General features: G+C 39.6%; 1 protein-coding gene across 2 annotated transcripts in view; it reads left to right on the forward strand.

The window, feature by feature from the left end:
* Positions 1-24,971, forward strand: part of LOC111587077 (matrix metalloproteinase-16-like) — an 85,330-nt gene that overhangs the window by 40,462 nt on the left and 19,897 nt on the right. For both annotated transcript variants that reach the window (XM_023296891.3, XM_023296892.2), the window contains 2 exons: positions 13,007-13,168; positions 20,239-20,456. In XM_023296891.3, the coding sequence (XP_023152659.1) occupies positions 13,007-13,168; positions 20,239-20,456 (380 nt within the window). The remainder of the gene's footprint in view (positions 1-13,006; positions 13,169-20,238; positions 20,457-24,971) is intronic.

Genomic DNA, 24,971 nt, shown 5'->3' on the forward strand with positions numbered 1-24,971 from the left:
GTGTGTGAATGGGTGAATGTGATGTATAATGTAAAGCGCTTTGGGTATCGTTACAGGTATAGTAAAACGCTATATAAATACAGACCATTTACAATTAATTTTTTCATGCTGTACATTGCTGCAGCACTTCTACTGACTGAAATGCCCAGTTTTGGCTGTTGTCACTTTAGGACCACTTTCTATAAAGCCCAGTCTGCCCTGATAGGTCAACTGTCTCGAGTAGAAGCATCTCTTGTGAAAAAATAACTGTATAGCAGCTGCTGATTCTTTGTTTGGCATGCCATACTAGCTTATAGGCAGCCATTACGCAAATACATTCCATGGTGATGTACACAAGTAACAAAAGAAAAGCCTGGACTTCGAATGATGTGTTGAGGCAGGAGCAGTGTTTTTTATGGGGGATCTTTTAAGTTTGAAGACCTTTTTACATGCATAAAACACATAACAGACTATATAGTCCATGGGCCAGGACCCAAGATTTTCAATATCAGTACCACTCGAGGTGACCAATACTTTCTGGTATTTTAAACTTGTTATATGTCTCTAGTTTGCATTTTGATATGATAACCCTTGCAGACTCACAGCTTAACATGTGTTATCACTCGTTTAATGGACATGCCCCACAATGAAAGGTGCGAGATCTAAGCCAAAAATCCTATCAATGCAACGGAACGGAATTTGATAGGATTTTTCCTCATTATAAAAAAATATGCCACATGCTACACATCATCATCTGTATTAATAACTTTACCACACAGAACAATACTTTAACAAACTTGAGATTGAGAAACATTTCGTTGCTATGGTAACAAGATTTTCTGTAAGCGGGACGTAACGATAGCATAGTGAAATTTTGACAAACAGATTCAAAGTTAAATTGTACTGAAGTGAAATACTGAGACTAACCACATCTTATAGGAATCTATATCTAATCTTATCTAATAGGAAAGGGCAAAACCTCAAAAAGCTTCACATGGGCTCTTTGTCTAAGCAGAATTTGGATTAGAAATGAACGCTCAGTGGCTTAAAATGACTTTTTAACCTCTGAGAGTCTCATGTTTCTATAAAACATTTGTGTAACTCTGCAGATTCCATGCCATTTAAAATGTACATCCCGTTCCTTTAACGTAGATTTCTTTATAAATTGCCTTTTTCAGTAATAACCTAAAAGGTTCAGGCCCCATTGTAGTCATTCTTTAGGGAAAAGAAGCATGTCATCTGCGTAAATAAGGATTTGGATTTTAAATTAGGTGACCTGTACTTAATAGTATATCAAAATATTGAGTGGACTGAAAATGTACATCAAATATTAGGTTTTCAAGGGGTCTCTAAGCTCCTGTTCAATTAAAGGATGATCCGGAAGTTAAATAATTCCTCATTCTTTCAAGGTTGCCAACAAAAAACCTTCCTTCATGATTTGGCCGTTTCTATAAAGATTTTTAATCTTCTCTGTGTCCTTCAGTCTCTATCTTTGTCCTTCTATCTCCCTAACTCTGCTGCTGCCTGTCTCTAGCTCCCGGAGAAAATAAATGGGGAGATTCAGATGCTTTTTCTTACCACCGGAGTAGATCTTTATCTTTTACTGGAAACGTGTATGTGCGAGTCTACGACCAGCATGGCTACATTTGGGCAGGCAGTAGGAACAGTATTGATGGCTGGGTTACTGTAAGTCGAATGGTTTGTGGGAGGACACAGGCGGTAAAACAGCACATAAATACACACACACACACACACACACACACACACACACACACACACACACACACCATTTTCAAGGGTGCTGGAAGAACTCACTATATTGTAGGCAGTTTATCTCAAGGATCCTGGATGACGGTTGACATTACATGATGTAACGCTGTGATACGATCCTGTGTAATATAATAGATCAGTGTGTGATTCTGTGCAGTCCAATATAGGAACATCATGATGAATATACTGGATGCAGTCATATATAATATACTGCATACCTATATACTGCATACACTGCACTATACGATGTATATCTGTGACGTATGGTGTAGTGCATATAGCTCTATATGTTGAAGGAGCAACACAAAATGGTCGTGACCCTCCTTTTTTCTTAACCCTGGGCTTTGTCTCTCAGGCTAGATACAGCCTGTCATAACATTGACTAGGGAAGGGGCTGTACGTGACCTGACAGGAAGAGCGGCAAATACTGTTCAGGGATGTTCAGGACTGCTTTTCATTATGCTAACTTATGCTTCCTCGCGTCCTCTCTCCTCCGGTGACCCAAAAATCGCTTTCCCTCCACCATCACAGAGGATTTTCCTGTTACTTAAATGCACCTTAAGAAGATGAGGAGAGCGGAGGAGCTTAGAATGGGAAAAAGCAATTGTGTCCTATGCAGAATTTTGATTTGACAGGAGGTGTGCCGCACATGATAAGTCACTGGTGTTAGTTAAAACTGGCCCTATGGAACAACGGGGTTCTCATTTGGCAGATTTGTTCCTTCCGTCCACTTGTGTCTTCCATGTTCCTCTTTTTGCATCCTTGCTGGGAGGGATGTGATGAGAGAGACATTTGTACATTGAAAAGCACTAAACTTAAACAACCCTACTCATGTACACCATTTAAATGCCAGCACAGAACTATTGTCGTTTTTGTAAAGATAGAAATACAACCATAAATGAAAGTCAGAAGGATTTAAAGTATATTTCGTGTTATTAGAGATCATTACAGATAAGACCAGCTGCTTGTGTCAAAAAATTAGATGTGCAGAAATAAGGAAAGAAGGCTATGAAAAATGTGTTTTGGTAGCTCCTGGTGTTGTGTAGGTCAGTGAAAGGATAGCCTATACCCATGTCATCATATTAGATTGTTTGCATTTTAGCAAGTAAATGAGAGGCGTATGAAAAACAGGAGTAACATGGAGGGATGAGGTAAAGGATTGAGCATTTATTCTGTGGCAGAAAGCCAGTAAATTTATGTCAAGTATGGTCTTATATTTTTGTTAATATATGCGGTGACAATTGCACAGGTATTAGATAATGGCCAAGTCTCTTTATGATGTTTTTACTAGCGTTTGAATTTGGGTCCACAATCTTTAATACCTTGTTTATCTTTGCGAATATGCCTTTGGTGATTACATAACCACTTTTGTAACTACGATTACCACTTTGGAGAGAGATGAAAGATTTAAATCATTACTTTTACACTTTCTCAAAGAAAAAAGAAGTGAAGATAAAGAAAACAGATATCACCATGCGTTCCTGCCCACCATGTTGCCACTAGAAATAGACGGCCGCCTACTGACAACAGCATCAACTTCCTCGTGGGCGGCAGTACTCTCTTCTGCCCCCACACATGAATACACTCACGCACACACTTACGCACTCAGAGACACACAAACCGTGCACCTGGGGAGGCTTGCCCTCCCACTAGCCAGTCAGATGCTGTTGTAACCTCGTACCTATAATCCTTAGCAAAAACAGTGTAAACAATCCTGCCCAGGGTACGCCTCCTTCTGAGAACACACATAACATTCTTGAAGAAATATTACTCATCCTGTGCATATTTCTCTGTTTTGAGGATGGAAGTAGCAATGTTGTCATGAATGTTATGTATTTCTAATGAAATATTTTACAGATCTTTAAGGACTCTGTGGCGTTGGTGAGATCTCAACCTTTGTTACTATTTGGATCATTCAAGGGAAATGCTACAAACCCAGACAGTCACTCGTAGCCTACTTACATTTAGACCTCAGGCTAGATGCTCTGAAACACACTCACAAAGACAGCACGTGTCTGTAAATATCTGATTTGTAGCTCTACATCCTGGGAGAAAATCGCACCTAATAATGCTGCTTCAGTTGATCCAGTCATAAAACCAAGAAGAGTTTTGGCAAAACAGCAAACACTTTTACTCTACGCAAAGGTGGAGAAAGTAGAAGGCTGAAACATTTGAATATAGCTGAAAAGTTGCAACGGCTGAAATATTATTGTAGTCGAAGTGACTGCCAGAATACAAACACTTAAAGAAGTTGATGCGGCAGTGAAAACGGAAGCACTGAAAGAACCTGAAGTGTCAATTTAAGTAAAGTTGAAGTATCAGCTGAACGGAAAGAAGTGTCAAACGAGTTGAATTAAATTGGATGTGACAATTGAAGTGCAACTCTTTAAAGAAATAAGTACCATGTGAAGAGTAGAAACAAAGATGAAGAACGCTGTCTTCCAGTGTTGGTCAGGTCATTACATCTTTGCTTAACTTACTTTCTGAGTTTAAGAAGGTCTTTTTTTAAAGAAGCTTACCAAATCTACACAATATATTTGTACTATTTTGAGTTTTTCATAGTTTTATTTAACATTCCATTACCATTATCTGTCTTGCTGACTGGTACACGGTGAATTCAGACAGTTACCTCCAGCATTTTTCTGGTGAAGTAACATTACTACAGACTCAACTGTCGAAGTTTATTCAAATGCGCACACCATCGCCTCACTTACCATAGCCAATGCATTATTAATGATTAATGATTACAATGAAAATGTACACACATCCCTGTCTCGCTCACAGGTGCTGCGAAGAGATAAACATGACAAGAATAAAAGAAGTCCTTTGGATGGCAGCGTTAGTTTTTTCCCCTCCTTTCTGCCGGTTTATTTACCTCGAGTCCACAGGAGCGGCCAATATTTGGATCCCTGGCAACGTTCCACACACCGAATTTCAGTCTGTAGCAGTCTCTGTAAATAAATAATTACTCCAGTGTACATATGTTGCTCTCATCAGTCAGGGTTTTGTTCTCTGACAAGCTTGTGAGAATTAAGTGTAATAGATTCAGCAGCACAAGTGTTGCTCAACCAGTGTCAACAGCCTAGAGCGAGGGGAGCAGAGAGAGAGAGGACAGACCAAGAGAAAGGGAATAGAAGAAGAGGGGAGGGAGGAGAGCAGCACACTCTTTTCCTCTGCAGGATAGTGTAACTCAGTGGATAGTGCTGTAATACTATAGGGTTGGAGGCTTTGATTAACACTATGGATAACCACACTGACAGTGAGGTTATTTGAAGTTTCCACTGGTCTTTGTGGTGTTTTTGAAGTAAGGAAGCACTTTTACAAACACCTTTTGAGAAAAATAGGTTTATGAATGTGATAAATTTGCTTTGAAGTAAGAACATTTGAGAGAACATGATAGTATGATGATATTAGGCTTGTAGTTTTGTAAAATTTCTCCATAAATAACATTGTTCAGTCTGTATGTTGATTGTACAGTGATCCCTCGCCATATCGCGGTTCACTTTTCATGGTCTCACTGTATTGCAGATTTTTCACTATATTGCGGGATTTTGCGGTATGTAGGTATTTTTATATATTTATTATTGAGGCGAGCTGCGTTGAAGAACGACGCCGGAGAAAGGATATCTGCCTTTCATGCACTCTGCAACTGGCAGATGCTTTTATTTTGACACACGCAGAGACCAACAATCTAGCAAATGTGGCAGGAAGTCATCAAACACACTTCACCCTCATGGTCCTGACAACATAACGCTTAACCAAACTAACTAAACTGACTAAACCACAAAAACACAGTAAAACACAAACACTAATAATACTGTAACACTAACATAAATCACAGTAATGACATTTACACCCCCAACACCCCGAACTCCCATGGTGCATTGCAGCACAACAGTTCAGTCATAGCGACCGACTCTGTGATCACTACATTATTTTAATAATTTTTGCAGTAAAAGAAGCATTTTCTAGCCAAAAAAATGTAAAACAATATAAAAAATAGAAAAAAATAATAGTTAAAACATATCACAACAATATTTAATTGAAATATGGGTGGGTGGGGGGGTCTAGAATGTAACCCCCATGATAGACGAGGGACCACTGTATAACTATTCTGCCTCTGTCACAGTATGTTTTAGCATTATGTATGATCATTTTCCAGACTGTCTTGTGGCCACACTGGCCACTAAAATACAGCTTGTGTACTATACTGAGTAACTGATTATTAGTGGTGGGTGTTTCATCTACATTTTAATACCAAACTGCCCACAACACCAGGAAGGAAAGACATTTTCAAGTTCTTCAATCTGACATCTGAAAACCTCGGTGTTTATACTTGTGGTACTGTAAGTTAATTTGGTGAAATGCACCAACTGGCACACTGTGCGTTTCTGTTTTGTCCTGTGAGGGTATTTTGGAAGCGGGGGAGAGTGTGAAAGCGAAGCGAACAGAATGCAGCCATTGTACATTGGCTGCATTCTTAACAATGGTCACTCTGTCAAATCAGGCACACAGCTCTGGTTTGACAGCCAGCAGAGCTGTGTGCCCCGGGCCCTCTGAGCCAGGCACTGAACCACTGGGCTGAGATCATCTGGCAGCTTGTCAGTACAGCACACCACTCCTGGACAGCCAGTGCTCTCATTGACTCACACTCTGTTTCACTGCTGCTGCTCCGAACTCTCTGCTTTTCCTTCTCACTTCACATATCTGCAGCTTCCTCCGGTGTCAAGGTTGTTCTGATTTCTGATGACGTACTGCCTCCGACAAACAACATCCAGTGTCAGGATTGTGTACTTCACCGCAGCTAGTGGGTAACAGCGGATTTCCTTCCTTTTCCTGTTCCACACTGTAGAGCTTTCAGCCAGTGTCAGAACAGTGAAGTGTGACAGTGAATTTTACGTTGCATTTAGTGTCATAAAATTCACTGCCAATTCCTGAATCAATGCTGGGCAAGCACTTTTCAAATATTTAAATTGTTTTAATTAACTCCTCTCGGGTGACCTTCCCCTTCTTTTAGTGTTAGAGAGATTCTGCCTGAGCTGTACAAGATTTTTACGACTGCTGCTTCATAAAAATATTGTGGTTGGTTTGTTTCAAACAAATTTATGAACTTTAAGTGTATAGAATGGAAGCTAGTGAGACAGCGCTGCCTATATCAGTGATTCCCAAACAGGGGTCCTTGAAGTTAGTTAGCTCAAAGCTACCAATATACAGTTGATATTGTTAGCTGTTGTTATGTGAACAGTTGCAATAATGAGCCAGAAGTAAAGGAAAAAACTGTTGAAATAGCTAAAAAAAATAATGGATCAACAGTTGAAATAATGAGTTACAACAGCAATGGATAAACAGCTGAAATGTTTGAAAGTAAAAAGTACTGGATTAACAACAAATATTTCACTAAACATATTGGACAGACAGTTTAAATAGTTAATTTTATAGGTAGAAAAGATTAGTTAAAATTTAAATGATTAAGACTGCTAAAATTGTACAATGTGGTACACATGTAGTATTCGACTTCACCTCATATGTATATGTAATTAATAGTGGTAAATAATATCCAGTTTACTATCCAAGTTAGGTATTCTTAGGGGATATTTAAAGGTCCCCTTCAGCCATTAAGACATTTAACATTATTCTAGTGTGAGTAATGACTTGTATGTCATTTTATTTTCCACATAAAACTTTATTAACTCTTTTCCTGTTCTCATCGAAAAATTCAATACCTTTAATTATATTATTGTTCCTTTTACAAGTTTTAAATCTAAAAACAACATCTCTCCTTTACCATTGTCGTTGTGTATTTACTTAAAGTTATACACATACATACTACACTTCTTTACATAACTTATGGGTCTGTGATTTGTGTTACCACAAATCATGCTTGTCCATGTACATCTTAAAATAATATTTTTAAAGGGAAGGAGGCTTTAAGTTCTTGCGGCACTGCAGAAACCGCCCAATGTTCCCAGTGCTCTACCAAACCAACAAAAACATTCCTGAAATTGCAATTAACACCTTTTTGTGTTTACTGTGCAACACTAGTTTTTTCCAACACTATTCCCGAAAGCGCTGTGTCAGCCACTCAGGGAGTTGTGGGAGCTGAACAATGGGGAACATTTCAGCTCCTCAGAGACAAAGAGAGTGCTTATGCTTGCTTACACTTGGATGGCAAGACAACAGCAGTCACAACAGCTGTTTTGTAAAGAAAGGAGTTAGTTCAGTTCTCTGCTGGACACCCTCACTACTACAACCTGAGGTGTACTGAACAGAACTGTAATCGTTTTGTTTGAAGACTTTCACAAGTACAAGATGTTTATATGGTGTAAATGTCACAGGGGAATGTTGTGTTTTGGAAAAACTTGGTCCCTTGGTGGCATTGGGGGTGTGTCTACACTGGACCAAAAAAGACAACAGAGTGATAATGAACATGTAAAGCTGAGGGAAAACATGTGCAGAGGGATAAAGAACAGAAAAACTAAGATTTGGTCAGCCTGCTGGTCACCCATGCTTGAAGTTTACGTCAGATGTCATGTATCAAATGAACCACGGGCGCTTAGTTAAGCAGTAAGAAGGCAGAGAGGGTTACAGGCCACAGGAGGCATCCGCTGACAACCTGAGCTATTACTGCAATTGAACAGCAGTGACCAGAACCCTACATCTGATTTGCAGGCTGGTGTGTGTTTACCTGTGTGTGTTTCTGTCTTAAACCTGGTATTGTTGTGTCATGTAAGCCCCCTCTCCCCGGCCAGCTGATGGGCAGTAGCAGCTGTGGCATGTGCAGGGAGCCGGTAAATTATGGAGAAAGAGCAGGTAGAGCTTTCTGGTTTCTAATCACAACCCCTGTTTTCTTTACTGCAGCCCCTGTGGGGAAATACACAGGAAGGTACATCTGATCGTAAATCTCCAGTGTCTCTCCTCTTCAGCCTCTTCTACTCCATCTTCCCTTTTTTATTTCATTTTTTTTTTCCTTTTCTCCTCAGCTACACTATCTCATTAGCGGCAACCTTGACCTATCCTGCGCAGAGCGCCGGCAAGACTGCTGCTGCCGTGGGCTGCCTCTGTGATCATTGCCCACTTAACATAGACAAAAAAAGCTAAATAATTTAACAGAAGTGGAATTTTGTTACTTCAAATGTAGCTTTCATGCTTTAAATAGATGCTTGGGATGACTTACTTTCATCCTGAATTCTTGCCCAAACTAGCAAGTGGCACACATAAGAATGATGATTTAACATGTGATTAATTTCTCCCCCCACCAACAACAACAACAAAAAAAAAAAAACGTTTTTCTTCAGTGGTTTGTAACACAAGACCTGCAGAGCTTTGTAATGAAATTCATCTCCCCGTATTGTTTTCTTCAACTGTATCCTCCATTTTCTGTGGTATTATTGGCGTTTGGGGCTGAGACACAGCCACTAACAGGAAGGCGATGTTATAAATGCCAAGGTCAAAGGTTAGAGCTGTATAATTCATCATCTGTCTTCTATGATTGCACCAACACTGGAACATCTTACGAGATAACATATAGTACCGGGCCTTATCATTTTCCTCGCCTCAGTTTTTCCTCTTCTCTTTATCATCCAGTTTTCTTCCACTTTCACTCACGCAGCTGTTACTCCGAACGCCCTTTCTCCTTGGTTTACCTCGTCCTTTTTATATCTCTGTATTTATCTACTCCTTTGAATCTTTGTCTCCCACTCATCTGTTTCTTCATCCCATAACTTCTTTTCTCTCCCCTTCATCTTTCTTCTTTTCTCCTCGTGTGCACTCTCCCCTTGCTCTTTGTGTCTTTCATCTTTCTTCGTCTACCTCATACCCTACCCATCTCTTTCCACACTTCACCATTTCCTGTGTTGGCTCTGTGTACCTTCCAGCTGATAATTAGGCAGGCAGTACGAAGTGCTTCAGCTTAGTTTGTGGCCCCGGGGGCCGAGGGGACATCCCTGTCTACAGCAACGTGACTTACATAAGCAACCGAAACAAAGTGACGTCGCTGACCTCAAATGGACCCAGGAGGCAGAAAGGCTGACTCAAGATTGAGGGTTAGAGCGAGACAGACGGAAGAACATAGAGACAGTCTTTCGCTTCACTAGTGCAGCTGAGGTGACTGGAGCGTCTTTAGTATCAGAGCTTTATGCAGCTCTGTTGTAGTTGCACTGCATTTATCTGTGAACACCTTTGATAGCACCTACTTTAGCACTGGACAGTGCCTTTTTATAACCTCATTTGATTGGTGTAACAGCAACTGCAGTGCTTGCACTTGTTACATGGATGTTTGATCAGATAACGTACACAATGAAGTAGCTTCCCTTGGCTGTAGGAACTAGGGCTGCATGTATGAGAGCAGGGAATTAGACAGAATCCGCCCTTCATTTTCCCCCTTTTTCAGGTCTTGTAGATAATTGTGTAACAAACATGTTTGCTACATCAGCTGTTTAGACATATGGAGCGTTTGGTGGTAATAACTAGCACTTAAAATGTGTTATTTTTCCTTTTTTTTATGTCGATAAGCATGATCATACAAAAATTACCTGCGGGAATTTCATCAAACTTGATGGAGAGATAGGAAATGGCAAATTAAATTCCACTACAGATCCAAGTCACATGGACCATCGTCTCCGAGTGCCCCTCTTTAGAAAGTAAGGGTGTCAGCCGCTTTCATGGTTAAGTTTTATAATTAGTCTCTAGTTCACTTGCATGCCAAAACGTAAAAGGAAATACACACGGATCATGGATCAACTACAGCCTGTTAAACCACAAGTATTCATAAAATAAATGGAAGTTTGTGTGTTTAATAGGCTGTTCCTGAAAAAACATGTTCTGTATGACAGATGTGGCAAGTCTCTTCTACAGATTTAAATATATCGAAACTAACACTGTGCCTTTCCACAAAAGAACAACTCAGAATGATCATTAGTGCGCCATATGCTCATTGCGATGAAATGTACATTTTATGAGTCATTACATCTTATACAATCCATTGAACTTTATGGAGCTTCATTCCTCTCAACCAATGCATCGACTCCTTAACACTCACTGAAATTTTTTGCTGTTGTAAGTTAAATGGCATTGGCCTTTTCTGGATCATATTTGACAAAGTGTGCATTGTTTGAAAGCACAAGCCTCACCATTCAAACAATGTCAGTCATTTTATTGTACAGATACTACAGTAGTGATAGTTCCTTACTTTGTAATAAGCAGTGTATGAGTGCAGGCACTGTAAAATAGTGGAACATTACTATGTGCTGCACACTCTTTTCACCGTAACAGTCAAACTAACAAAATGCTTCCATGCTTTCAGAATTTTTTTAGCAAACATAGAGGCAAATGTCAAGATGTTCAGGTCAATGAGTCCTCATATTATTCAAAAGTCACAAATGATGCCAGTCAACATTTAACTTTCAGAAATTGTTCTGCAGCACCAACAAAACATCTATTTTAAGAACATCATCTACATTCGAGATCATTGACACATTTGTATACTCTTATTGCACCAGCTGTTGTAGCACAGTTAATTTGAAAATTACATTTGGAAGTTTAGAATTTCACTGAGCTCTTTCACTCTCCACTGCTATCACAGGAAGCAGCCTGAGGAAGGGTCTTCAGCTGCAGAGCTGCCTCACCCCGTTTCCTCCACAAGTGATTCCCCAATCACGGAGTCGTTTCTCTGTCCTCTTTATCTCTCTTCTTTCCTCAACCTCTCTTTATTTGCTATAAACCACATCTCCAGACACTTGTTCAATATTACAAGCTTGCATAAATTTTGCCTCAATTTCTGGACTTCTCCAGCTTTAACAAGGCATCTATTTTCATTGGGAGATTTTGGCTGAAACATCAAGTTCTCTCAGCCAAACCCTGGATATTAAACCGACACTGTGTAGTGCTGGACTTTACATCAGGCCTATAAAGACTCCCTGACATTTATACAGTCAAATATTATTCACAAGGTCTCAATTAAGCCATTTCTCTGTGGTAGCCTGGTCTGTAAATTCTTAAGTATCGCACTGTACTTGCAGTGAAGTGATCTGAATCACTGTCTCTATCTGCTGATGCGTTATTCATGTGACAGATTTGCAGCAGATAAGTGCCTCACTTTAGTAGGAATTCCAATGAATAAGTGATGCTCTTTTCCATTCCTGTCGAGTCTCAGTGTGATAAGAAAAAGAGAGAAAGGTAAAACTGATGAGAGCATGATGGTAGTGGGAAAGGCATCAAGGAGGCAACCTTGAAACTAAAAATTTTAGATTCTATTTCTTGCTTTTGGCCAGCACAATTCCAATTTAACAGTATCAAATGTCATTACATTGCTTGATTTCTACTGCAAAAAGAGACCGCAACTTTTTATTTATGATAGGGAGGGAAAGACTCTCCTTTGAAGTTCAAGAATAACATATTTAAGCTTGAGATGTCTCATTGGAATCAGGTTAATAGCTTGCCACAGACAGCCTGTGTAGTTTTATAAATAATAGAAGACTGAGCAGTCCTACCCTAATTGTATGATGATCAGCTTCTTTGCGGGTCAGATTCGACATCTTGGCGAAGCATCAGAAGGGAGGTTGGTTTTTGTTGTTGTTTTGGTTGCCAGTGACGCAAGTTGAGGAATTTGAATAGAACACAGAGGGGCGGCTTCAAATCCCAAATATCTCAGCCTAATACATTTGGGATTGGTTTGGGGGTTGGCTGTCGGCCACAGAGGGTTTCTGAGTCAAAAGGTCAACAGAGTGTAGTCATCGGCTTACCACAGCTCGAGTCTAATTACAGAGTGCAGGGTTGTCTGTGCTCTGTCAGTGGGAGTGAGTGTGTATATATGTGTGTTTGTGTATAGTGCCTGTGTTTCTATGTAACATCTATCAGTGCACACATAATCCACTCATTCGGTACATAAAAGGTGGATTATCTGTGCTCACACACTTATCCGTACATGTTTGGATGCATATTGGTGTGACAGTCGTACATTTAATGTCTAACTGTGAACTAACTTTCCCGTTAAATGCTGCTCTTTATTTAAATCAGTCAGTATGAAACTTGTAAAACTTGGCTTCATTTTGAAGGAAGTGCTCTGGCTCTGCCAACCAGAACAGGTGCAAACCGACAAGCCGCGAGGTGACAAAAAATAACCTGAGGCTGACCAAGATTTTTAATTCATCTTCGCTTGCTTGTGAGAGACATAAAATGCTACAAACAAATTTACTGCCAGCAGCACTGACAGAACTACCGTCTCTTTTTCTCTCTCCTTATTCTGTCTTTGTGTTTCTAGGTAACGATTTGTTCCTGGTAGCCGTCCACGAACTCGGCCATGCACTGGGCCTCGAACACTCCAACGACCCCACGGCCATCATGGCTCCATTTTACCAGTACATGGACACTGACAACTTCAAACTCCCCATGGATGACCTGCTGGGCATCCAGAAGATTTATGGTAAGACCTACTGGCATCATTCAAATGCACACTGTAAATTTTGAGGCCAATGTCTCAGTAACTTGCTGAATATTGACACACCACACAGTTGACAGTGAGATTTATTTGCCAATTATTGTCAAGTTTTTGGTTATAAAAGCTGTGACAAACAACAGCTATTATGCCAGCAAACCAACAACATGCTAACACTGTCAGGCACAATAGCTTCCTAAGCTACTTAGCTTGCTAACAGGACAATAAGTTAACAGAGTATTGTACAAACGCACAAACTTGTGCCATCAACTTCAGTTACCAGGACATGGTGTTGAAATCCTGATGTCATGTGCCGGCTAGCCAATAACTGAACTTTCATAATGTATTTTTAAGCACATTTATTTTTAAGTACTGCATTTCAAAAGGTTTATGGAAGTTGCAAGATATGAAAACATTTCCCCAACTTTGGACAAAACTTTATAAGTTTGAGGTGGTATTTGACTTTTTCAAAAAAAATTTTGTTAATGCCGTAAGTCTTAATTGTCTTTGTCTCTGGACAACATGAAACATGGTCACTACCAGCTGACATGAAGATATAATTACAACTCACTAGGGCTGGATGACTCATCCCTTCATTATTTGGGCCAGCCCTACAACTCAAGAGATTTAAAACAATTCTTTTAGACTTTACTACTCTTTTTTCATAGATTGTCAAAGTTTTGTTTCTTCATCTTCCAACACCTTGTGATGACACTATGCAGCCTAGTTTATTCGCTCCAAGGCAGTTAATGCCAACAGTCTGAATTCACACTGCCTTTTTTTGATTCAGTGTGACATTACAGATTAATTTGACAGTTATTTTTAACATTTAGAATTTCTTTCGACTGTTTGTCTGAAAAAATGACGCCTAGTCTTTAGGGTTACTTTCTATAGTGACTGATATAGTATTTGTTGTAGGACAAAACACCATCTACTACAGCAGTGCCTAATTCACTTCCACAGTGGTCTTTCCTCTGTGTTGTGCTGCTATTACAGACATATCTAAGCTTGCCCCAAACCCTCAACTCATTTGTTAAAGACATATGTTTGTTAAATCCAGCAAAAATCATGACACACTGCAGTCCTCATCTAAGCATATGAAGCAACCCAGGCAACATACTGTCACTAAAAAATGCTGCAATTTTTGGATAGTAGTGTAGTTTTACGAGTTACATGTGTAGGTTTTTGCATTTTAAACGCTGGTGTGCCTGAAGTCAGCCATCATAACTGGCTTTCTCATAGCAGAAATAGTGTGTTTTCTATGTTATTTTACCCCAGTTACAGCAGCAAATCACTTTGATAACAGATAAAGCATAGATGTAAGATTAAGACCTAAATTTAAGATCTCAGACGTCACCATCAGAGCACCTGCAGCACACATTTTGAGTTGACAGGCACTGATTGCAGAGTGTTTTGTCTACTCATAAAGCCGATACAGCTCTGGGGTGTGTGAAATTCAATTTGATGGTAAAGGATTTACGTGAGCAGCAACGTAGGCTTTATTTGTACACTCTTGGAGTTGAATTAGTACATCAGGGTGGCAAAATCAGAGTTTCTTGTTAAAACCTCAGTCTAGATGCGTTTTTAATGTTTTAGTCCAATGAGGTCATTCTGGTGAGGAGTAACCCTTTTATATATTTAAATGTGAACGTTCATGCTGTCATCTCTAGCGCAGTTCAACATCTAAGTCAGGAAACCTCTCGGTGGTAAGTGACAGTATTGTCCCTCACAGCTGTCGACGCTGTAAACCAGTGGCACTCCGTTGAGATGACTCGGGTCTGTCACATGAATGGCTGCATGAACACGCACACACATACACACAGCAGCAGACACACAGAAGAACCTGCCATCTGCTTACATGGTCAGGGCACGTCCCTCTGGGAGTGACAGACCTGGGCAAGCGATCAAATCTCTCCTCATCCCTCTTGTGTTTTACTGCTCTCCGCTGCCTCCCCCTCTCTGTTGTAGCAAGAGTTGAAGGGCAGGACAAGTGATGGCAGCTCTTCGCTCGGCCTCATTTTGTTTTCGTGCAGCGATTGGCCTCCTTTTCTTTCCTCATGGCGACAGCAATGCTAGATGTGGAGCTAAGCGGTGACAAAGACGGGAGGTGCACGGTTTAAATGGGCTAGACGGTGGCGAAGTTCAGGCTCAGTAGGCAAACATGTGAATGAGACTGCATGAACGCAGAGAGATGTATTGAGATGTGAAGAGAACGATAAAATAGGCTGAAATAGGAAGGAGGTTTTTAACGTAGGAATGCATTTGCAGTCAGGTACGATAACAAGGAATTGTGGGAAGAAAAGTTTTGACAAATCACCGTTACAGTTTTTGGATGTGTAGCTCTGCTGTTTTTATTTATTACCTCTGTGCTTAGGTGATAGTACTGTAGGGATGCCTTCTGGCTGCATTTATTCCTCAGATCATTTTTATTTCTTTTACAAATCCATAAAGATATTTATTGCCTTAAAAAATGATAAAATGCTTAGCAGCTTGCAAGTAACTACAGTCATTCCATATAAAATCAACCAAATCTGAAAAAAATTCCCACCTTACCCCCTTTAGAATCAGCTGATTTTTATGTACAATAACTTTAGTATATTTAATAAAGACATGGAATTTTTTACGTGCATATTAGTAATATTTTCTGACTTACAGACCCTCAAAGTATATAGATGTGGATCAAAAGGTTTCACTTTTTAATTCTTCTTTCAGATTTTTTGAGCCCTTATAACTTTTTAGGACTGAGAAACATATTTGATCTCTGTTGAAAAATACAACCAACTCAGTTTTATGAGTCTAGGTGTGCCAATCTAAAGCTAAAATCAGGTTTTTGTCCAGCACAATTCCTTCCATAACAAACTATAAACATCAAGATCATAGATTGAACAGCAAAACTGCACCAGTTTAATGTCTGACATAGAAAATAGAAACAAGCATTGGTACCCTGGATGTATTAAAATGTAACTATATTAGACAATTGTTGTTCTGACCAATCGCCTGTCCCACTTGGTGATATCAGTCTTGAATGTGTCCCAGAAATGCACTTGTTAAAACAGATAACACACCTACCACAGCTTTTTTCTTTAACTCTGTGTCATAGACATTAAACTGATAATGTCTGTGATATATCGTGTAACATTTTTCATGGCTTTATTAAAAATACTGAAGTTATTGTACAAAATAAATCAGCTGATTCTAGGGGGTCAGGTGGGAGGCGCTGATGGATTTTTTTTCATAGAAGGACTCTATAATAATAAACACAGATGATTCACAGGCTTATAGAAGTGGCGTTGCTGTCATATAGTCTGTAATTCTTTGTCCCTTTAATCCCTCATGTACAAATCATGTTTTTCTCACTGAGCTTTGAAGAGAATGACTTCCTGTCCCTTTGAAGAGAATACCCCACTTCCTATTTACACAAGCCTCAAATTTAGGAGAACACTGACATTGCCGTACGGGACAATATTGTCAACTGGCAGCAGAGTGAAAATCAACATTGAGTTACTGAAATCACATGGCAATAACTCTACTAAATTTCAATTCATTTCCAATTTCAAGCTTGAAATTGAGAGAAAAATCTAATAGTAGCTACACAAAAACAACTAAATTAAGAGTTTTTGAGGGTGATGACCTAAATAAAGAATCATATTACCAGAAAGCTGGCACGTCCGGACTCTTAGGATGTTCTACATTTCCAATAATCAGCTCAACACCACCCTCAAATAACCCTAAGGACATCAGATGCCCCTTTATGTGTTCAGCACCATTTAAAACATATTTTAACATAATTCATTAAAATCCATGTGTATTTAGCTAAGCAGGTCAGTAATAAATGAATGTAACTTCATGGTTACAGAGTTAGTACAGTGATTAAAAACACTCTAAAAGGTTCTTCGGATGCTTCTGTTCCAAGGCTAGATTGCTGGTTTCCATCTATGGTCCATTAAGGCCTGTGTAGATTCGCAGCCGCCACACCAGCTGAGTTCACTGATTAGATTCTCGTCCTCTGGTTTCAAATGTGCTAATCAGGGAAATGAGCTGATTGGCTGAGGCAGTCCTCACAGTGCTGGTCTAACATGTGGGACCACCTGAAGATCTCCAGCTCAGTTGTGCCCAAATTACAGCCAGACTGAAACAGGCCAAATCTGCAAAATGCCACGTTTAATTTTTCATGTCATGGGTTTACCGTGACGCTGCTGTGTACACACATTAGCATGTTTGTTTACATGTCTGTGAATCTCCCCATGCTTACATAACAGCAGAGTACATTGGCTTCACTAATCTGGGATGTATTTCAGAGGATTTAATTTAGTCAGTGAATGGAATTGCTCTCGTGTAGGCCTTGCTGATCAGTTTTGTGGACTGGGCGATGTTTTAATCCTGCAATCGTCTGGTTTGTCAACTAATTTGATGGTTTATCTTCCTTCATTTGTTTGTTTGTTTGATTGCTTACTGTAGACCAACCCATTCAGCAGTTTTTAATCCTCTTTTCATTCACTCACATTTAAATCATGTGTCAAGTCATCATTCATCCATAGCTGCTGAATGCTTCCAGAAGCTTTCAAGGTCATTATTTATATATGCCACCATTACTCATTGATACTTTTCATGACTGGAAATGGGGGCAAAGAGGGGGGTGCTAGTCACATTTACATCTTTCATTTTGCGGCCATCTATTCCTGTATCTGTTGGCCCCAATCAACACATAGCAACTCATATCCTCACAGTTACACAGAGTGTTATTCATGCGTCGTCATGTTCTCAATTATTCATACACACAGCCCACTCATTTGGCCCACCTCTACCTCTCTCCTCACTCTGGTTTTCCTCTGCAGCCATCGCACTCTCTCTCTCTCTCTCTCTCATGTAATTCATGAATGTTAAATGACACCCAGGCATATCTGGACCTCCATTTGGGAGCAGATTTTATTTTTATCTCTGCAGTGTGTACATTTTTAAGATTAATCCCACTAATATTTTTTCTGATGCTTTTTATTTTATTAAATATATATTATTCTTTGCTGACACAGTTAGGTCTACCCAGTGATTTTTGCATGATCCAGTCTTGTTTTCTCCTTTGTCTCTCTGTAGTCGTTTTCTCCTTTTTCTTTATTCCTTGTTGCCATTCATCACTTCTTGCTGTTTTTTTGCCACCATGGTTCCTGTTTCAGGTGAAAAAGCCAAACTTGGCTGGAACGTTTGGCTCTCCTACAATCTCAGACTGCCGGTTGGGTCTAATTGGTGCAGTAATGATGAGCAAAGTGTTTTGCACTAAATTGGCATGCATTTTCACATCCACAAGTATCTGAAAATATCACATTTAAAAGCTAGTTTATCTTCTGCCTACCCAGGAAAACCCATTTTGAAATGCATGAAATTTGGGCATTTGGGGCTCTGCTTTGGCTCATACACCATGCTTTTACTTCAGTTAAGGGATTTGTAACATGTGGATTTGTCAGATGCATTTAGCAGCACCACTATTGGCATGTTAGTGTTGAACCCAGATGATGAATTTTGATGACTTTGGTGACTTGTCACCTAGTGCCATGAGCAGATTAGAATTTTCATTTACGTAGTAAAATATATCAGCAAATACAAGACGGATTGGAGCATATTTTTGTTGTAACATCCAAGTGTCCCAGATGATTTTTGATCTTCCTTGTGGTTTTGAGTTGGACGGATTGCCATGAAATTTGTTTCACCCATTCATGCCCTGCTCACAATAGACTCTAATAACTTTTGTGATCCTTTAGCCCTTAGAACCCGATGAACGCACTTTACTCTTGCATCCTCTCTTTTTGGTTGAATTGCTCTCAAAGTGCTTATTGCAGTGTAGTAAGGTGTAGTGCATAGCAAATGATTTGACCCTTCCAACAATGCCAGCTGCTTGTCTGTGCAACCAAAAATTTTGAATTTATATCAAATCTAATCTGAGATACAACCTGCTTGCAACTGTGTGTACATCTCCACACCCATTACCATTGTTTGAAATACTTATGAAGTCATCATTGCACAGATCTGTCCACATCTAGATATATTAGACCCTCTATAAATCCCTGTAAGTAGAACTTAGTCTTTGAGATAGTGCTAGTTGTTTATCTGTGCAGCCAAAAAAATTTGATTTTCAAATTACAGCAAATGTCTGCATCATCTCCAACATGGGGCTGACATTACATCCAACTATGCATGAAAAATAAAGACAAAACAATCAATACGCTTTTCATCGCAATGTTTCAAAAGATGTAAGACAGTAGGCAGTGGCGTTCCTGGACTCTCGGTAGCCTGGGCGAAGTGGCTATTTAGGCCAGGCAGACTTTTGCCCGGTTTGCCACCTCTGGCAGTAGGCTACTGTATGTTAACATGTTGAAACTTAGATGAATAAAAAAAATTACATTTATTTCCGTTAGACATCGAGCACTTATTTTTTCCAATTTCAAAGCCATAGAGTGGGATATGTCTGTATTCCATTCAATTTCCCCTCCCTTTCTAACCTGACCTTTTCTATACTGCCTGTATTTTCTGCTGAGATACATGTAAAAAAAAAATTCATAATGTGAAACTCTTTTTGCCCCTTGATATAAAGGCTAATTAAATTTAAAAAGTACTATACATTCAAATGATGGAAGTATCTCAATAGCCTAGACTGTTCTGAAAAGAACAAAGTACAGCAGGTGTGACTAGTCCTTATAATAACTGCGAAAGTAAAGGTAGTGAGATTATCCTGAAAATAGCCAAGAGCCTGTAGGGTTCTGCAATTTTTGTACCGTGTTTTTTTCTTATTTATTCTCGCACTGTCTTTATACTTGTATACTTTTCCTTTGGAGCTGCTGTAACGGTGAACTTTCCCCACTGTGGGATCAATAAAGTTTATACTTATCCTTATCCTTAATTATTCTTGTCGTATTTTGAATTATTATAATTATTTTGCACCAAACAAACACCAAACAGGCTAAATATCAACATGTTAATATCGTCAATGTGAGTAGTTGCGCTGTAAACTTGCATGTTGCAGATTTTGTATCCCAACCAGTGAAATGTATTTCTCTTACTTCCTCCAGGGCCTCCTGATAAGATTCCTCAGCCAACTAAACCCTTGCCAACGGCGCCCCCTCCTCGCTCCCATCCACCTTCAGACCCGCGTAAGCCAGACAGGCAGACGCGACCCCCAAGGCTGCCCCCAGGAGACAGACCGTCCCACCCCAATTCTAAACCCAACATCTGCGACGGAGGCTTCAACACCCTGGCCATACTGAGGAGAGAGATGTTCGTCTTCAAGGTAAATGAAGTGTCTGTAATATCAAAACAAACCTGAGGCCTTTTCCCATGTAGTTTGTTTTCCACTGTCATTTTGAACCCTCGAGCTGTTTAGCTTTTAACCATAGCCTGGATCTCTTAACAGTGTGAGAGCACAGCAATCTGTCTGTGCAGACCAAACAGCTCTGTGTACCTGAGGAGAGTCCTTTGCTGTGTGACATTTCTGGCTTAAATGTATAACTTAATTGGCTGATAAATGCAACAAAAGAGCAACTTATCCCTTAATTCAGACCAATATGGCCTGTAGCTTTGAAAACTGCCTGTGGAGAGAGAGAGCTGCAGCTGGCAGTGGTTGAATACAGAATGGAGTGCTTGAGCGCTTGGAGGATTACCTAAGTGTACAGAGGGTGGGAGCTTTTCTGTTAATCTGCTTCATGTTTAGCATGTGCATAGTGTGCATAATGTGGAAAAAGCTCATTTGGATGTGCTATAAATTATTTGGTCAGAAAGTTGGCTGGAATTTTTGGGAGAGCAAGTCTGACAGTGTGGTTAAAGCTTGTACAAATATGGCGGAACCTGTTCTGTTATCTTGAAACTAGCGCCTGTGTATTTTATTGTATAATTAAAGATGCTACTATGCCTGGAGGGGCTCTTTCCAGATTACTTGGGGCCTACTGAGCAAGAATGTAGAAAAGTGGATATTTTACTAAGATGAAACACCATGCACAGTGCAATACAGTTTTCCTTTCTCCCAGAGAATTCAGCCTAGCTTTCATTCAAGTACAAGAGAGAAAGTACACATCTTTATCCTGGGTCTAAGCTTGAGAACACAAGGCCTTGGCAACATGCAGTAAGGAACAGAGAAAAACCTTGGGGCAACACAAAGCTGTCCTGTGTTCTCCACAGAAAGGAGAAAGAGTGCCTGTGATGCTTCATGTGAGTGCAACTGTATTTTTCTGAGGATATAAATAGATAGTATTCATTGGTTAAATAAGAGGCTTGTGGAACCAGGGAAAAACCCTTCTCTGCCCCCCACCACCACCTCCACGAGTGTGTTCCTTTAGGCTCAAAAAAATAAATCTGGCTTGGAAGTGGAGCTGCTACCTGTGGAGGTATTTAACCAAAATTAGTCTCAAAGCCCACACAGTGTCTGCTTTGTAATTGAAATAATCTGCTTGTCACAATAGTCTAAATACAGCCCCTGTCTCTTTCACATGGCGTCTGCAGCAGCTCTTGTTAGCCTTCATTACTCTCAAAGCAGCAGACTGGTCTGATGGAGTGATGAGGATCATGAGATTTCTGCAGAGTTCAGATTTAGAGTTGTGACAAAAAGGAGTTCAGCAATCAGTCAATGCTTTTATGAGTTAAGGAAGTGGAGAAGAGGAGGACAGAGAGGCTGTACAAAGTCTCCATTGTCACAGTAATCACAGTGATTAAATCTGAATTTATTGCTGCAGAAACTGTCTCGGCACTACTGTTTTTTTTTGTTTCTACTTTTATAACTTCTGTTATACTGAACATCGCTTGCTTACATGTAACTGTTTTAAAATCAAATCCCTACTTTAAACAGCCACCAGTAAAGATTTTTTTCTCATTTAGTATGTCAGTGTTTTTTGTTTTTTTTTTTCAAATTCTGATCACTTTTGAGATGTTACAGTCTGTGAATGTGTCAGTAAAGCATCTCTTTGTTTTGCTGCCATATTTAATCCAGTGGGACATTTTTATGAACTTTTTTCTCTTTTATACAGCCAGTTGACTGTTTTTGGTCTACATTTTTGCTAATTTACTATGTGGAGATAAAGAGGATATATGGGTCTAGCATGCAGTAAAACAATCAAAAATCATAAAAGTGATATAATTGTATGCTACTTAATCATTGCTTTTCAAGAATGCCAGTGACCGGGTTAAATTTCTTGACATGCAGAGATGTGATGGTTTGTATCTGTGGAGCTCTTCTTTGTCAAATTAATAAAGATGAAAGGGAATGCTTTGATTAGGTTTAGTTTATTTATGAGGTTCAATCAAAAAGTTTCACCACTGTTGATAAAAATCAAACTGTAATTTGAACGTCCCCATCAAAGTAGTCCCATTGTGTCGCGATACAGTTAGTCCAACACTTCTGAAACACTTGAAACACTCCCAGGAAGTCCAGTTACATAAGCATGTCAAGCATCATTTATGATAGGTGCTTAATCTTCTAACCTATGTCAAAACAGCACCTCATCAACTTGCATTTCATTTTCCACTGTTGTGGCCAAAAAAAACCTGTGCATAATCATGGTTCTGTAAATGGGTCCACAGTACATTAAAGCACATGCCATTGTTTTGGTTGTTTGCACTGTAGACGCTACGGTAAAATTCTGCCTGGGGGACTAATTCATGTTGCAAAACCACGTAAATGTTGAAGAAAAACTGCAGTTTCTTCTCTCAATGATAGATGCAGACCCACCTCTGATCACCAGTCGTGATGATGCTTGTAATCCCGAGTTGCTGACTGACTCAGAATTTGATCTTGAACATTTTCTAGTGACACAAAAATGTGTCTAACACTGTTGCTGCTGTTAACACAGTGTCACAAGATCTCCTGACTCATAACAGTTAATGTTTGCACATGTTTAACAGACACCAAAAACACTCCCTGAACTTTTTGATTGCACCATGAATATAATAAATTGTATTTATTTTGCATTGCACTTCTACTTGGATTTTAAAAAACTGTTGCTCCTGTTTCAAATGAATTGCCAAGTACAGTTTGGAGGGCCGATCCTCTGGGGCCAACCATGTAAAATGATGTTTGGCATGAGCTGCATGGCTCCTGTCATTCATTTCAACTCTGCACTTTACATATTACTGCCACCCTTCCATTTTATGTATATGATAATTATAATCGATCCCTAGGAAAAGGCCATGAGATATAGCCTACTTTATGTTCGTTATTATCGGTGTGGATAAGTGGAGCATGAAGTGAGAAGAGAGTGCTCAAAAAACAGCCAGTACACTCATATAGAACCAAAAGTGTCTGCAAACCAGTTTGTTTGCCAGATTTTAAAATTCTCTGTGAAGTTTATGACAGCACGCTAAGTAAGTAGAAGTAGCTGTAATTACTTTGCTTAAGTGGGACTCTGCTGATGTGAAGTTGGCTTTCTACTTCCATCATTTTGAGGGCTTTGAATGTTTCAGCTCACATTTTCCCAAAGATCCAGAGGAGTGGAAAGGAAACACTGACAGAAAGAGGTGATTTGTTGTAGAGCACATGCGAGCATAGCTGTAAATCCACAGTCTTCACATCATTAGGACCACCAGTAATATTAGGACCTGTGATGATTTGCTCACCCTTTAGCGTAATCCTCATCTCTGTCTGTTAACGAGTGTGGTTAATGAAGTGAAATCAATGAGGGATCACAGGTTTGACTTGGATTTACTTTGTCAGTGTGTTTCACAGGAGGAGCAGGTGGTCCCAATATTTCTTGATTCTCAGCGAATGTTTTGCCAGTTTTCTTCAAGAAAACCGACGTATCGTGTTAACGCCTTCTTTTCTCCTGGTAGATAAAGCTGCCCAACTGTAAAGCAGTTTATCTGGAATCATAATTACAGATGTTTGTATTACTCCAGGCTGTGATATATTCCCTTTAGAACCAGCCAAGGTCGAAGTATGAGATTAAGGACTGGTTAAAGAGATGGCTCCCACAGAAGGAATCATGGACAGTGTGTGGTTATGGCTCGTTTCGGTTTTATTAACATTTTTTGTCACTTGTTACTGTCATTTATAAGACTGATTTCTTCGATGCTTAATGGTTCCATTGATTCTTCGCTTGGTAACTCCATTTTGTAGGTCCATTTGGCCTGCACAACTTGGCTGTACTCACAGTCCCTACTTGATTGTTTTGGAAGACTGGCGTCTGGTTGATGCCAAGTCATTATAGCAGAGATCTCAGCTGTCTCGCTGGCCCTGAGGTCCACAGGTGGTCCAGCAATGTAAAGTAGGGGGCTTTAGAGTGAGGTTTATCTGGTGAGATACCCTGGGAGCAATGAGGTTTTCTAGGAAGAAAACACTACATTTATCATGGAGAATTGTGTTACTTTTTGGCTTAAATTGACTAATTGGGCGGCTTTTTTTTCTCGACAGTTATTAAATGCACGACTTGTTGGCATTTGCAGCTCACTTTCAGCATTTTAGTACAATTCAGAGATAAGGCTTGATTTCAGTGGAAGCTTCTGTTCTTCAAAAGGCAAAATAAAGCAAAAGAAAGAGATGATGGTCAATTACAGTTATCTTTTCAGAAGAACCTTCATTCATGGCACCAGTGTGATGATTGTTTTTGTCAAAACTTTGAATGTTATTCCCTCTTGATTGTTTTCTTCCTTTTGAAAGTATAATGGAGGCTACAGGTTTGTATATTGCCCTCCCGCCCATTTACATGTAAATAGAACATTTCTTCTCAATCTATGGGGTTATTTGCAATATATACAGTGGGATGCCGGGACATTTCAACAAATATTTCTCCTGTGCTAGAGTTTTAGAGCCTTTCAGAGTTTG

The sequence above is a fragment of the Amphiprion ocellaris genome, chromosome 22 (assembly GCF_022539595.1).
Source record: "Amphiprion ocellaris isolate individual 3 ecotype Okinawa chromosome 22, ASM2253959v1, whole genome shotgun sequence".
NCBI lineage: Eukaryota > Metazoa > Chordata > Actinopteri > Pomacentridae > Amphiprion > Amphiprion ocellaris.